At 33.8% G+C, this 12,770-nt stretch overlaps 1 protein-coding gene across 1 annotated transcript; it reads right to left on the reverse strand.

The window, feature by feature from the left end:
* Window positions 1-673: 673 nt before the first annotated feature.
* LOC108344271 (uncharacterized) lies at window positions 674-2,017 on the reverse strand. Its single transcript, XM_017582734.1, has 3 exons — window positions 1,793-2,017; window positions 1,142-1,330; window positions 674-994 (listed from the first exon to the last, which is right to left on the reverse strand). Exons 1-3 carry the CDS (start codon window positions 2,015-2,017, stop codon window positions 674-676), a joined length of 735 nt encoding a protein of 244 aa, XP_017438223.1.
* Window positions 2,018-12,770: the final 10,753 nt, after the last annotated feature.

Consider the following 12,770-nt stretch of genomic DNA (forward strand, 5'->3'; position numbering starts at 1 on the left):
CTACAATTCTTGAAAAACTCTCAATGAAGCGCCGATAGTAGCCTGCCAACCCAACAAAACTCTTGACCTCTGTGACCGAATTAGGCCTCTCCCATTGAAGAACTGCCTGCACCTTTGCAGGATCCACAGAAATGCCATCAGCCGAGACCACATGCCCTAAGAACTACACTTCATCCATCCAGAATTCACACTTGGACGACTTAGCATACAACTTCTTTTCCCTCAACACACCGAGCACTATCCTCAGATGCTCCTCATGCTCCACTCTAGTTTTGGAGTAGATCAGTATATCATCAATGAAGACAACCACAAACTTGTCTAGGAAAGGTCGGAAGATGTGATTCATGAGGTCCATGAATATGGCCAGAGCGTTAGTAACACCAAACGACATCACCACATACTCATAGTGACCATACCAAGACCTGAAAGCAGTCTTCTGAACGTCCCCTGCCTTGACCAAAATTTGATGATAACCTGATCTCAAGTCTATCTTGGAAAACACCACAACCACATGCAGTTGATCCATCAAGTCATCAATCCTAGGAAACGGGTATTTATTCTTGATGGTTAACTTATTCAACTCCCTGTAATCCACACATAACCGCGAATTGCCATCCTTCTTCTTCACTAGCAAAACAGGCGCACCCCAAGGTGAAACGCTCGGTCTGATAAACTACTTCTCCAACAATTCCTCAATCTGCTTCTTAAGTTCCGCCAACTCTGCTGGAGCCATCCTATAAGGGGCTATTGATACTGGTCCAGCACCTAGTACCAGATCAATAAAGAACTTAACTTCTCGTTGAGGAGGCAATCTAGGCACTTCCTCAGGAAACACATCCAAAAAGTCTCTTACCACCGTTCGATCTATACTACTTGCTACCGAATGGTCCACTCTACTAACTACCGAGCGATCTACACACCGCTCACTCGGAACAACCTCCAAGTGAGACAAAACTAGAAAGCAACACGCTCCTTCCAACAATTCTTGCTTCAACTACCTAGAAGATAACGACTCAGTTTCATCCCTTTTAGGAAATACCAACTTCTTCTCCCCAATATCTATAAGAATGTGATTGGTAGACAACCAATCCATTCCTAGAATTACTTCTAAACCTTGCAAAGGTAAACAAATGAGATTTACCTTGAACTGACGCCCTTCAACCACCACTGAACATCTAACACACAATGTAGGTGTCTTAACCAACCCCGAAGTGGGACTAGATACAGTCAAATCATATTGTAGCTCTCTCACAACCAACCCCAAATCCTCAACACAACCCTCAGACACAAAAGAGTGTTTCGCTCCTGAATCAAACAACACGCAATATTTCTTACCATGCAACAAACAACTTCTGACAATAAGATTACCTGAACTGGCTGCCTCTGACCTAGATAAAGCATAAACTCTGTCGACTGCTTGTGGTTTGCCACCACCCCTCTACACTGATCTCCCTGCCTGATAAGTCTGTGGACCTGCCCTCCTAACTATAGGACAGTCCCTAGCATAATGGTCCTCTCTCCTACAGAGGTTGCACCTCTTGAATCCCACTACTTGAGGGCAAACCGACTGAAGTTGTGTTCCTCCACACGAGTAGCACTGTACAACACTAGAAAAGCTAGACGGCCCTTGTTGTACTGAAGACTGAGAGGATTAACCCCTAAACCCAAAAGAGGATGGTCTAGAATAAGGGGTCCTCCTAGAATTGAAGCCGCCCCGGGATACCACTAGTCCTCCAACCCTCAGTGGTTGGCTTTATTGGCTCTCCACCTCTCTCTTGGTCTTCTCTAATACCTTAACGCTCTCCACCAACACTGGAAACCCCTTGATGCAAAGACCAGCCACCATCAACTTGGCTGGATGATGTTGTAGGAAGCTTTCCAAGCTCCATTCCTGAGGATGAACGGATAAAGAAGAAGAAGGACCCGTTGAAGCTCTCCCACTAATAATAAAATCTAAATATTGTCTCTGGGATGTCTCAGGTGACACCCTAGCAGCTTCCAACTGCAGCAAGGCCATAGTATGTTGATGTACTATGCAGTGTTTTGTTGCTGCATTTGTTCTAACATAGGCTCCATCATCCTCATCTTATTGGAAGTATCAGGATTATTAGGTGGGGAAGGAGGAGACCTATGTGCCATCTTCTGCTTAGATAGAGAGAAAAAGACATCAGTTTAACTCAAAGAGACAAGGATAACCACTATACATAGCTAAGAGTACAAAAGCACAAGCAAGGTACATTCAAAACGTACAGGATTCCTAAGGAAAGAACTGCTCTGATACCATTAATGTAACATCCCAAAAATATAGTTGAACATTATATATAAGAGTCATCACATAATAATAATGTAGAACAGTTTTAGGAAATAAATTTGACTTACAGTTATCCTTTAAGATAACCATAAATTTAAAACTTTACAAAATTCTATCCTTATACAAAACTATATACATGACCGAACGGTTCCTACAAAACTACAAACAAAACTGATCGGTCATAGTCTAAGCAGTTGGGTCCTCTCCATCCAGTGCCTACTCTAGAGAACACTCGCCATCCTCTGCTCACATCCACAAGATGATCATTGCAAAGAAAAAATACCAAACGGACAACATAAACAAGACAAAAAAGAAGGGTAAGCTAGCGTAATTTGATAGTCATGTTAGCATACAATTCAAACAAGCAGATAATATAATCATACACATATATAAAACATAAACACATATTGACTAACCACTTTAACTCGACCGTCCAGACTAGTATGAATATGTAGCTTTTGTCGTTCGTGCACTCGTGGGTGTAGTAACTGGAAACCCATCAATTGCCACACGAGGTTAACTCGTCATCACTCACCATAGGACCCCCCGCCCACCCCCCTCCCTCCCCGGCTAGGGCCTCCTGCTATTCTCACAACATGACTTACCCATCTCTACTTGTGAATTGGTAATCATTAGAATGTCAGGATGAACGTCGTGGATTTCGTTGTCCATATTCACACTAATACCACCACCTTGATAACCAATCACTAAGACATTCCTCCTTGGAATTCTCTTACATACCAGTTGGAACATAATTCTTTATAACAACATCCACTCCATTATTCATACATGTTCATATAACTGAATTTAAACAAGTTATCAAACAGCAATGGAAACCACATGCAAACCCAAACACGCTCCATACATTGGATACCGAATGATTTCTCACTACCCCAAAGAACAGGATCGAACGGTCCATAATAAATAAGGCTGAAGAAGTGACCACACACTATTAAGGATCTAACTCTAACGTAAGGCCGAATATAGTTAAACACTAATGTAATACCGAATACTATGGTGAGACCGAACACTAGAATAACCGAATCACTTGAGCTAAACCGAACACTTATAACTTAGGCCGAAAACTAATTTAGATCAAATACTCAGGTAAGACCGATCACTAAAGCATGACCGAATGGTCATTAACAGGTAAGGCCCATAGGAGGTCGAACGTAGTTAAGACCCAACACCAATACAAATCGAGCACTATTGAGATCGAACGCGAATACAAAATCGAACACTGCTAAGACCGAACGCGAGTACAAAACTGAACACTACTAAGACCGAACGCGAATACAAAATCGAACACTACTAAGACCGATCGCGAATACAAAACCGAAGACTGCTAAGACCGAACGGTCCTTAACTGCAATGTTCCGCAAAGGTTGAGCACATCAAAGACCAGACATAAGTGTAAGGTCGAACGGTCATCGGCTTCCTCTTCTCCCAACCGACCAATTTAACTTCTGACCCCAAATTCCCATTTCACTACTCCACTTCCTCATAATTCACTCGACACAGTAACAAAGAACTTTGCAAAAGAAATCAACATGATCACAGAATTGTGGACCTTGAGGTGAACCCTCTTGAGTCAAATAAACCAATTGCAGGTGATGAGGATTTTTTGAGGGAAGCTCTTGAAGAGATGTATCTAAATGAAAACTATCCTCTAGAAACTCAAGTTGATCATCAAGTGGTTGATCCTAAAAGCTATCAACAACCAATAGGACTTTCTCTGGACAACATCATTGGAGATATATCAAAAGGGGTAACTACTAGACACAATCTTAATAATTTCTACTTAACAGTAGCTTTTGTGTCTCAAATAGAACCTAAGAACATAAAAGAAGCTCTTCAAGATGATAAATGGTGTGTTGTTATGCAAGAAGAACTGAATCAATTTGAAAGGAATGATGTTTGGGAACTCATTCCTAAACAAGATGATTATCAAATCATTGGAACAAAGTGGGTGTTTAGAAACAAGCTTGATTAAGATGGAAACATCACAAAGAACAAAGCAAGGCTAGTTGCAAAGGGCTACTGGCAAGAAGAAGGTATAGACTATGATGAAACTTATGCTCTGGTAGCCAGGTTAGAAGCAATTAGATTGTTACTTGGTTATGCATCTTTGATGAAGTTTAAATTGTATCAAATGGATGTGAAAAGTGCATTTTTGAATGGTTTCATAAAAGAAGAAGTTTATGTTAGTCAACCTCCTGGTTTTGAGGATTTTAAATATCCTGATCATGTTTATAAATTGAAAAAGGCCTTGTATGGTCTTAAACAGGAACCTAGGTCTTGGTATGAAAGACTTAGTACCTTCTTGATTGAGAACAATTTCTGTAGAGGAAAGGTTGATTCAACCTTGCTTATTAAGAAAATAAGAAAACACATATTGATTGTTAAGGTGTACGTAAATGATATTATTTTTGGGTCTACAGATGATTCATTGTGTGAAAGATTTGCACATATAATGCAAGGTGAGTTTGAGATGTCTATGATGGGTGAGCTGAATTTCTTTTTAGGACTGCAAATAAAGCAAATGGATGGGGGAACCTTTGTCTCCCAAACTAAATATTGTAGAGAAGTACTTAAGAAGTTTGGTATGGATACTTGTAAAGAAGCCAACACACCAATGGCCACCTCCTGCTATTTAGATAAGGATGAATCTGGTGAAGGAGTAAATGAAACCATGTTTATAGGATCTTTACTGTATCTAACTGCTAGTAGACCAGAGATTATGCAAAGTGTATGTGTATGTGCTAGGTACCAAGCTAATCCTAAGGAATCTCATTTAATTGTTGTCAAAAGGATTTTGAAATACCTTAAAGGTACCACATCTTTTGGACTTTGGTATCCCTCTGATGCTTCACCTAGTTTAATAGGTTATTCTGATGCAGATTATGGTGGCTGTAAAATTGATAGGAAAAGTAGTAATGGAACTTGTCATTTTTTGGGTTGTTCTTTAGTGTCTTGACACTCAAAGAAACAAGCTTGTGCAGCCTTGTCTACCACTAAAGCTGAATACATTGCTGCTGGCAATTGTTGTGCCCAAATTTTATGGATGAAACAACAATTGGAGGACTTTGATATCTATCTTTATCACATTCCTTTGAAATGTGATAACGCTAGTGCTATCAACCTCACCAAGAACCCCATAATGCACTGAAGAACTAAGCACATTGAGATTAGACATCATTTCTTAAGAGATCATGTTCAAAAGGGAGACTGCCAAATAGAATACATTGACACTTTACATCAATTAGCTGATATCTTTACAAAAGCATTGCCTAAAGATAGATTCTACGAGCTTAGAAGAGAGTTAGGAGTGTTAGATATGTCTCATAATTAAGATTTCTGAAATTTTAGCATTTTTTGAAAACATCGCGCTTTTAATCGATTATCCTAAGCTCATAATCGATTATTCTTAGCCTTTGAGAAAGTCCCTAATCGCAGACAATCGATTATCTCATGGCATAATCAATTATCCTTACTCAAACCCAAACCTAGGTATTCAAGAAATAATAATCGATTATCTTCATCAGTAATCGATTGTCATTAAATTTCTGGAAAGTGACTTTTGAGCAGATAATCGGTTATCACTTACAATAATCGATTATCACGCGACCAGTTTCAAAAATATAGCCGTTGCAGAGAATCATAACGGCTAGAAACGGCTCAAAACGGCTAGTTTCTTGATTTTTCTTATAAATAGCCCCCTATAATCAATTAATGGTCACTGTTTTGCACCCAGAACTTTGCTCAACTCTATTCTGAACCCGTTTTCTTCATTTCTCTCCCAAGTTTCCCTTTGTCTACTTCTTTCATGGCTGACTCAAGAAGAAACCGAAGGAGGACTACTGGTGCTTCTTCCTCTCGTTCCCGAAATGTTCGTCCTGCTTCCATCGAAGGTTGGATTTCAGACGAGGAAAAACATGGTGAATATGTCCATTTCTAGCAAGAACAACGAATCATGGCGGTAAAGTACATACGCCTTGATTTTTATCGATTTTATGGCTTTCAATTTCTAGATCTGTTTCGTGCTCAAGGACTTACTCATCTCGTGGAGCAAAAGGGATGCATCTACCCCGATCTCATCTATGTCCTCTACATTAATTTGCGTTATCGTGACGTCATCATAACCACAAAAGTGAAAGGAGTTCCAATCATTTTGGATGATGACGTCTGGACGAATGTTGCTCAACTAACCATCTGGGATGATGTTGTCAAAGTCCATCTTGGCGTCCCGGACTTCAATCGTCTCCTCGCCTTTCAATCCTTCTTGCACCATCCTGAACAACAAATCAACCGTCGACAACTCCTAGTTGGTGGATTCAAGGTTGAAGAAAGGATGATCCACTACTTAATTGTGTGGCTTCTATGTCCTCGTGCCACTAACCATGCTCAATGTTCGGAGCAAGATCTTCTACTCTTATATGGGATTTTAAATCACATCCACATTGATTGGCCAACACTCATCTCCGACACCATGGTAAAGGCCAAGAAATATAATTCTTATCATTTTCCATATACACTTCTCATCTCTCGAATTTTAGAATACAAAGGTGTAAGTGTGGAAGGCGAACTCACTCACGCCATCCAAGCTGCTACTCTTGCTGATGCTGGACCTTCTCAAATGCCTTCCTCTTCATCACTAACTATGGAGGAGCATTTTGCAAACCTGTCTAAACAACTGGAGGATATGCGTCTCTTTCAACAAACTCACTTTGAACAGATATATGAGTGGCAACAAAATCATGAAGAATTTGTGATCGACCAGTTCAATGACCTTGATACTCGTCTTGGAAACATTGAAAATCACTTTAATCTTCAACCTCCAGTAAAAACACCCAGTCCTGAATTTTAGATTTAGGATTTTACGTTAGTTAATTTTAATGTTTGTTTGTCTTGAATTCCTAGGATGTTTTATCATGTTCATGTCTTGCTTTATGTGCACTTGTAATGTTTGTTGTTTTCTTGAATAAAATGATCTCTTGTTTTAGTGCATACATTGTTTAATTGAGGGGGAGATCATATTCAGGGGGAGCATTTTCATCTTTTTGCTTATGATAAAAAAGGGGGAGAAGTAGTGCAGTTACTGCTAAATTTTCTTGTTGTCTTTTAGCTTGTATTTTTTTGCAGACTAACCAAAGTTGCTTTTAAACAAGTATTTTTTATCATCATCAAAAAGGGAGAGATTGTTACCAATGAGGAAGCATTGGTAAATTGAAGATAAATGATTTTGATGATGCTGCAAGAAGATAGACTTAAAGAAGCTGCTATAATTGTTGTAAAAGCACTTTGTAGAATATAAATGTATTAGGAAAGTCTTTGAATATGTAAAACTTAGAAAATCTCGTATCTTTAGTTAAGTTACGCATTTAATCGATTATCCTGAGCACTCTTGAAAAAGTATTTCGCTCTGGAATAATCGATTATTCCTTCAAATAATCGATTATCAATTGGTCCTCTTGAGAACTGCCAAAGTCTTTGGAATAATCGATTGTTCCTCAAGATAATCGATTATCACTTTTTGAAAAACCCTGTAATAGACTCAATAATCGATTATCAGTGGCAGTTGTAATATATCTCTTCAAACTCAGACCAGTTGCCTATATAAGGTTGTTCCAAAACTCTTAGAGGGTCAACTCTGAGCTTTTTGAGAATACAGTGTGATCTGAGGAAGTTCCAAAAAGCTAGTTCATTGCATTGCCTAGTCTCGTGAATAGGAGAAGCTCACACTTTGTGGGTCAAAGGTCGGAGCGGTTCTCTTCGAGTTGGCAACGTTGTTGTTCTTCCAGTTCGTTGGTCGAAGGAAGACTGTTTCTGCATTGTTCCGGTTCGTTGGTCGAAGGAAGACTATTTCTGCACTGTTCTGGTTCGTTGGTCGAAGGAAAGTGTAGATTGATCGCTTCCGGTTCGTTGGTCGAAGGAAGCATCCTTCCAGTTCGTTCGTCGAAGGAAGGTTTTATTTTACTGTTTCATTCACTCTATTGTAAATCTGTGAAACTGATTTTAGTGAAAACGTTAATCACTTTTTATAGTGATTAACAAATGGACGTAGATTCTTTTGAATCGAACTAGGATAAAAATTCTGTGTTGAATTTTTCTACTCCCTACACATTTTACATTTTATGCTCATAAACTGTTTGATAAATTTTCTCTAAGAAAATTGATTTTCTAAAACGAACCATCTTAATACGAGTTTGACCGAACACACTTTCTGCTATCTTAATTTATTCTGTTGTGTGACTCTATAACGGTACCGATTGTTCTGACAATTATGAGTATCAAGTAATAGCTTTAGGTGTGACTAATGCTCTTGCAATATTTATGGATTATTTGAATAGGATTTTTCGTCCATTTTTATATCCTTTTGTAAATTTTTTTATATATGACATTCTTATTTATTCTAAGATTCTAAAAGAGCATGAGGAACACTTTTAGTCTATCTTGCAAATTTTGAAAGAAACAATTGTATTCTAAATTTTGTAATGGTGAATTCTGGTTAAAGGAAGTGAAATTCTCAGTACATGTGATTTTCAAAGAAAGAGTGTTAGTGGATCCAACCAAAGTAGAAACATTTTTGCAATGGGAACTATCGAGAGCAATGAATGAAATTCGTCATTTCTTTGGTTTAGTAAGATATTATAGAAGATTCATTTAAAGATTTTCTAAGATAGTTATGCCTTTAACTCAACTCACCAAACAAAGTTAGGTTTTTGTGTAGAGACAAAAAAATGTGAAAAGTTTTCAAGAACTTAAGTTAATATTAACCATTTATCTTGTTTTAGCATTACATGATCCTATTGACACTTTGTGATATTTTGTGATGCTTCCAAAATGAGATTAGGATGTGTTCTTATGCGAGATAGAAGGGTAGTATCATATGCTTCTAGCCAACTAAGAGTACATGAGAAAAATTACCCAACCTATGATCTAGAACTAGGTGTCATTTTCTTTGCACTTAAAATATGGAGACATATGTTTATTGTGGTAAGTTTGAAATTTTTAGTGGTGATAAGAGTTTCAAGTATTTATTTGATCAGAAAGAGTTAATTATGAGATGAAGAAGATGAATGAAATTTTAAATGAATTTGAAAAATTATATATATATATATATATGAGTGTTTATAAATTAATATATACATTATAGAAAATAATAAAATAAAATTTAAAGAGAATACTAAAATTGAATTTTAACTACTTAGAAACTAAAAATATAATTTACTGCGGTTTTTTAGACTAGTTAAATCAAAATTTCAAAAGATACTTATAAATAATTTTTTTTTCAACAAAATAAGTTTATATAAAAAATTCAAAGCTGTATTTTAGAAATATTATTATGATTTTTTTTATATAAATAAATTCATTATAATTTGTTTTAATTTATTAAAATATTTTATTTTATATATTTTTGTAAAGAGATTGACAAAAAAAAACATAATACTCTTGTGAAATATTTATTTAATAAATCTTTCAATATAGGTTTTAAAATTAATATATGTATTATACATTGTTGGAAGCTAAACATGAGACCTCCTCTTCTATTGAAATAATTTAGTTGTGACAGGTCATTATCTCCTCTTCATTTATCATAGTTTCTATTATTTGATGAGTGCAACATGACTGGCTGAAAAGGTTAGAAGAGAGTTTTAAATTATTCTTGAAAAATTATGACATAATTATTGCACTAATTTGATTTGGTGCATGTGACCGAAAAGCTTCACTCTTTTAATCTTTAATGGGATGCCACATAGATTAAGTTCAGAAGATCATTAAGTTTGATTAATTATAAGCAAGTTGGATTAATAATATTAAAATAAATAACACTTTGGTCCAATGAATTTGACGCGGCTTGCTTTAGAAATAGTTTTAGTTTATTTTGCATGATAAAATTTTGACGTAAGTTGCGGGTTATTTGAGTTAAGTTAAAATAAGCCTAATATTTAATAATAAATAAAATAAAGAGATGGTATTTTCTATGCGTGTTTTGTATAATACAGTAGAATATACCAATATCAATGATTTCAGTATAGAGAAATGGATACATGTAATAAAGATGTTGATAGTAATAACACAAAGGAATGTTTTCTTTCTTTCACTTTCATTATTTCTTTCAAACTATTATCATAGTGACTCCAATAGTTGCCCATGGTCAAGGAATGGATTTTCAACTTTATAGTATAATGAACCCGACGGTAGCTAGTTTTATTATCTTATTCTGATTTTTGTAGTAAAGATTTATTTAAATTTTTATTATTATACTGAGTATACAATTTTTTGCCTCTCGTTCCCATAAGATATCAAATATGTATCAAACTCCTTATTATTTAAAGTATTAATTAAATATATTTTTTTACAAAAAATAAAAACCATCAAAGCAAATATGATAATTATCAAGTATTTAGAGTAACAATTATACATATTTTATTCAATATCGAGATAGAAATTATAATTGCGCAAGTATTAAATCAAAGAACTACATACATTAGATAAAGATCAAATACTTATTAAAAAATAATAAAAATATCAAGCGTATTGATCTAATGGAATTGGATAGAAATGAGAAAAATTATAATTTAAATATTTAATTAAACGTGATAGATATTGAATGCGTTGAATGATTGAAAGTAATGAATTTTTTAATGACACAAATGTTTTTTAAATGAAATAAAATAGAATTAAGAATAAAAAAATAGAAAATATAAACTTTCTATGTTATAAGTAAATTAAGAATTTACTTTGAAATAAACTTTCATTTATGAAATTAAACAATAAGTAAAAATATAAAAAATGAATAGAAATAATCAAATATGTGTTTCATAAAATATTTGATTTAATAAAATTAAAACTTATATTTCCTAAAATGCAATATATCATTTGAACAAAAACAAAAGGAAAAAAATTATAATCAAATTTATGATAAGAAAGAATATACATAGTATACTTTTATGAATTTTGAATAAACCATACAATTGTGAGAGGATAATAAAAATTATAAAAGAAAAATGTTATTAATTTATGAAAAATCATAAACTTTGATCATCCTCTATTCATATTTAATAAGTTTCTTTCATTATTAATATATTTATACAATTAATAAATGTTAACCACCAATGCAAAGTGTGTTTAAGCATTTTGCTAACACTCTTTTATGTAGGTCATATTTGTAACTCATCCACACAAACTTCAACATATACTGTAAGTAAATGTCTCAAAAAGGTTGTTTCTCAATATATTTAAATAAAAAATATATATTTTATTTATTAAATGAATTTAACTACAGCACTATAACTTTTTAACAACGTTACATCATTTAATAACTTTATATGTATTATAATATTTTTAAATTATATTTAAATTGAACATAAACCATATGTACAAAATATCATATTTATGTAAAATGATTTCATACATCATTTATATAAATCAAACCAACATAATATTTTTTTTTTCAAAATATACACTAAAATTTGAACAATTTAATCAAACTTTTACTATTATTTAATTGTAACAAAATTTAACATGAATATTTACGATAGTATAAAATTATAATTCAACAATTTGATCAAGAATATACTCCTTTTGTATACATTTATTAATTAGTATCAATTCATATATCCCTTACAGAAAATAATATTGCATCATTAAAAAAATTATATAAAGTATAATTTTAATCAAACTAAATAACAAGTGATTCATTCATATTTTAGTTTCTACAAAAATATGATACGTGAATTTTGGTTTATATAAATAAAATATCAAATAATTTTATATTAGTATAAATTGTATGTAGTTACAATGTAACGACCAAGGGTTTTCGTATGTGTTTTGTACTTGTAAATTAAATTGTATGATTCTCTTATTCTTTTTGATATGATATATGGGTTAAAGGAGGGGTGCAAAGAGTAGAAAAGTTTAAATAGTTTGGGCTAAAGTTTTGGTTTGGATCTTGGGTCTGAGTGAGAGTCAATAAGTAAATGCTAGGGTTTTTTTTAGTATGAGTTGATTAACAGCTACCTTGGCATTCTTGCTACACTCCTTTTAAAGACCTTATGCAGGAAGAGAAGCTAGAAATTTTCCCATTATAATATAAATTTTAGAAATACAATATATTTTCTTCTAAAATCCATATTTTTGAACGTGGAAGTTGAAACGTATTATTTAATTAATTTTGAAGTTTTGTGTTTCTTAATGTGTTAAGAAAAATAGGTTGAAAATTATGTCTTCTTATGGAGAATTCTTAGTTAAATAATGATAATATAATTTGTATAATATCATATTAAATAATTACATTATAAATGTTAATCTTACAACTAAATCTTAATAACATAATCATACAATTATAATCCTCCTTCAAATCGATGTTTGTAAGTTAATAAATAATAATTTTCTAACTAAAAAATCATGATGCTAACATGATATAGATTTGATAAATATTTGAACAAGTTGAATT

This window comes from Vigna angularis, chromosome 8 (assembly GCF_016808095.1).
Source record: "Vigna angularis cultivar LongXiaoDou No.4 chromosome 8, ASM1680809v1, whole genome shotgun sequence".
In the NCBI taxonomy this organism is placed as follows: domain Eukaryota; kingdom Viridiplantae; phylum Streptophyta; class Magnoliopsida; order Fabales; family Fabaceae; genus Vigna; species Vigna angularis.

What these genes read in the sequence shown, in the direction of transcription:
- LOC108344271 (XM_017582734.1), bottom strand. Translation starts at nt 2,017, where the DNA reads ATGGCCTTGCTGCAGTTGGAAGCTGCTAGGGTGTCACCTGAGACATCC. An exon ending in TGTTGGTGGAGAGCGTTAAG is followed by an intron (nt 1,331 to 1,792) that starts GTATTAGAGAAG and finishes TTGCATGGTAAG; the next exon opens with AAATATTGCGTGTTGTTTGA. An exon ending in TTGAAGGGCGTCAGTTCAAG is followed by an intron (nt 995 to 1,141) that starts GTAAATCTCATT and finishes TCTTCTAGGTAG; the next exon opens with TTGAAGCAAGAATTGTTGGA.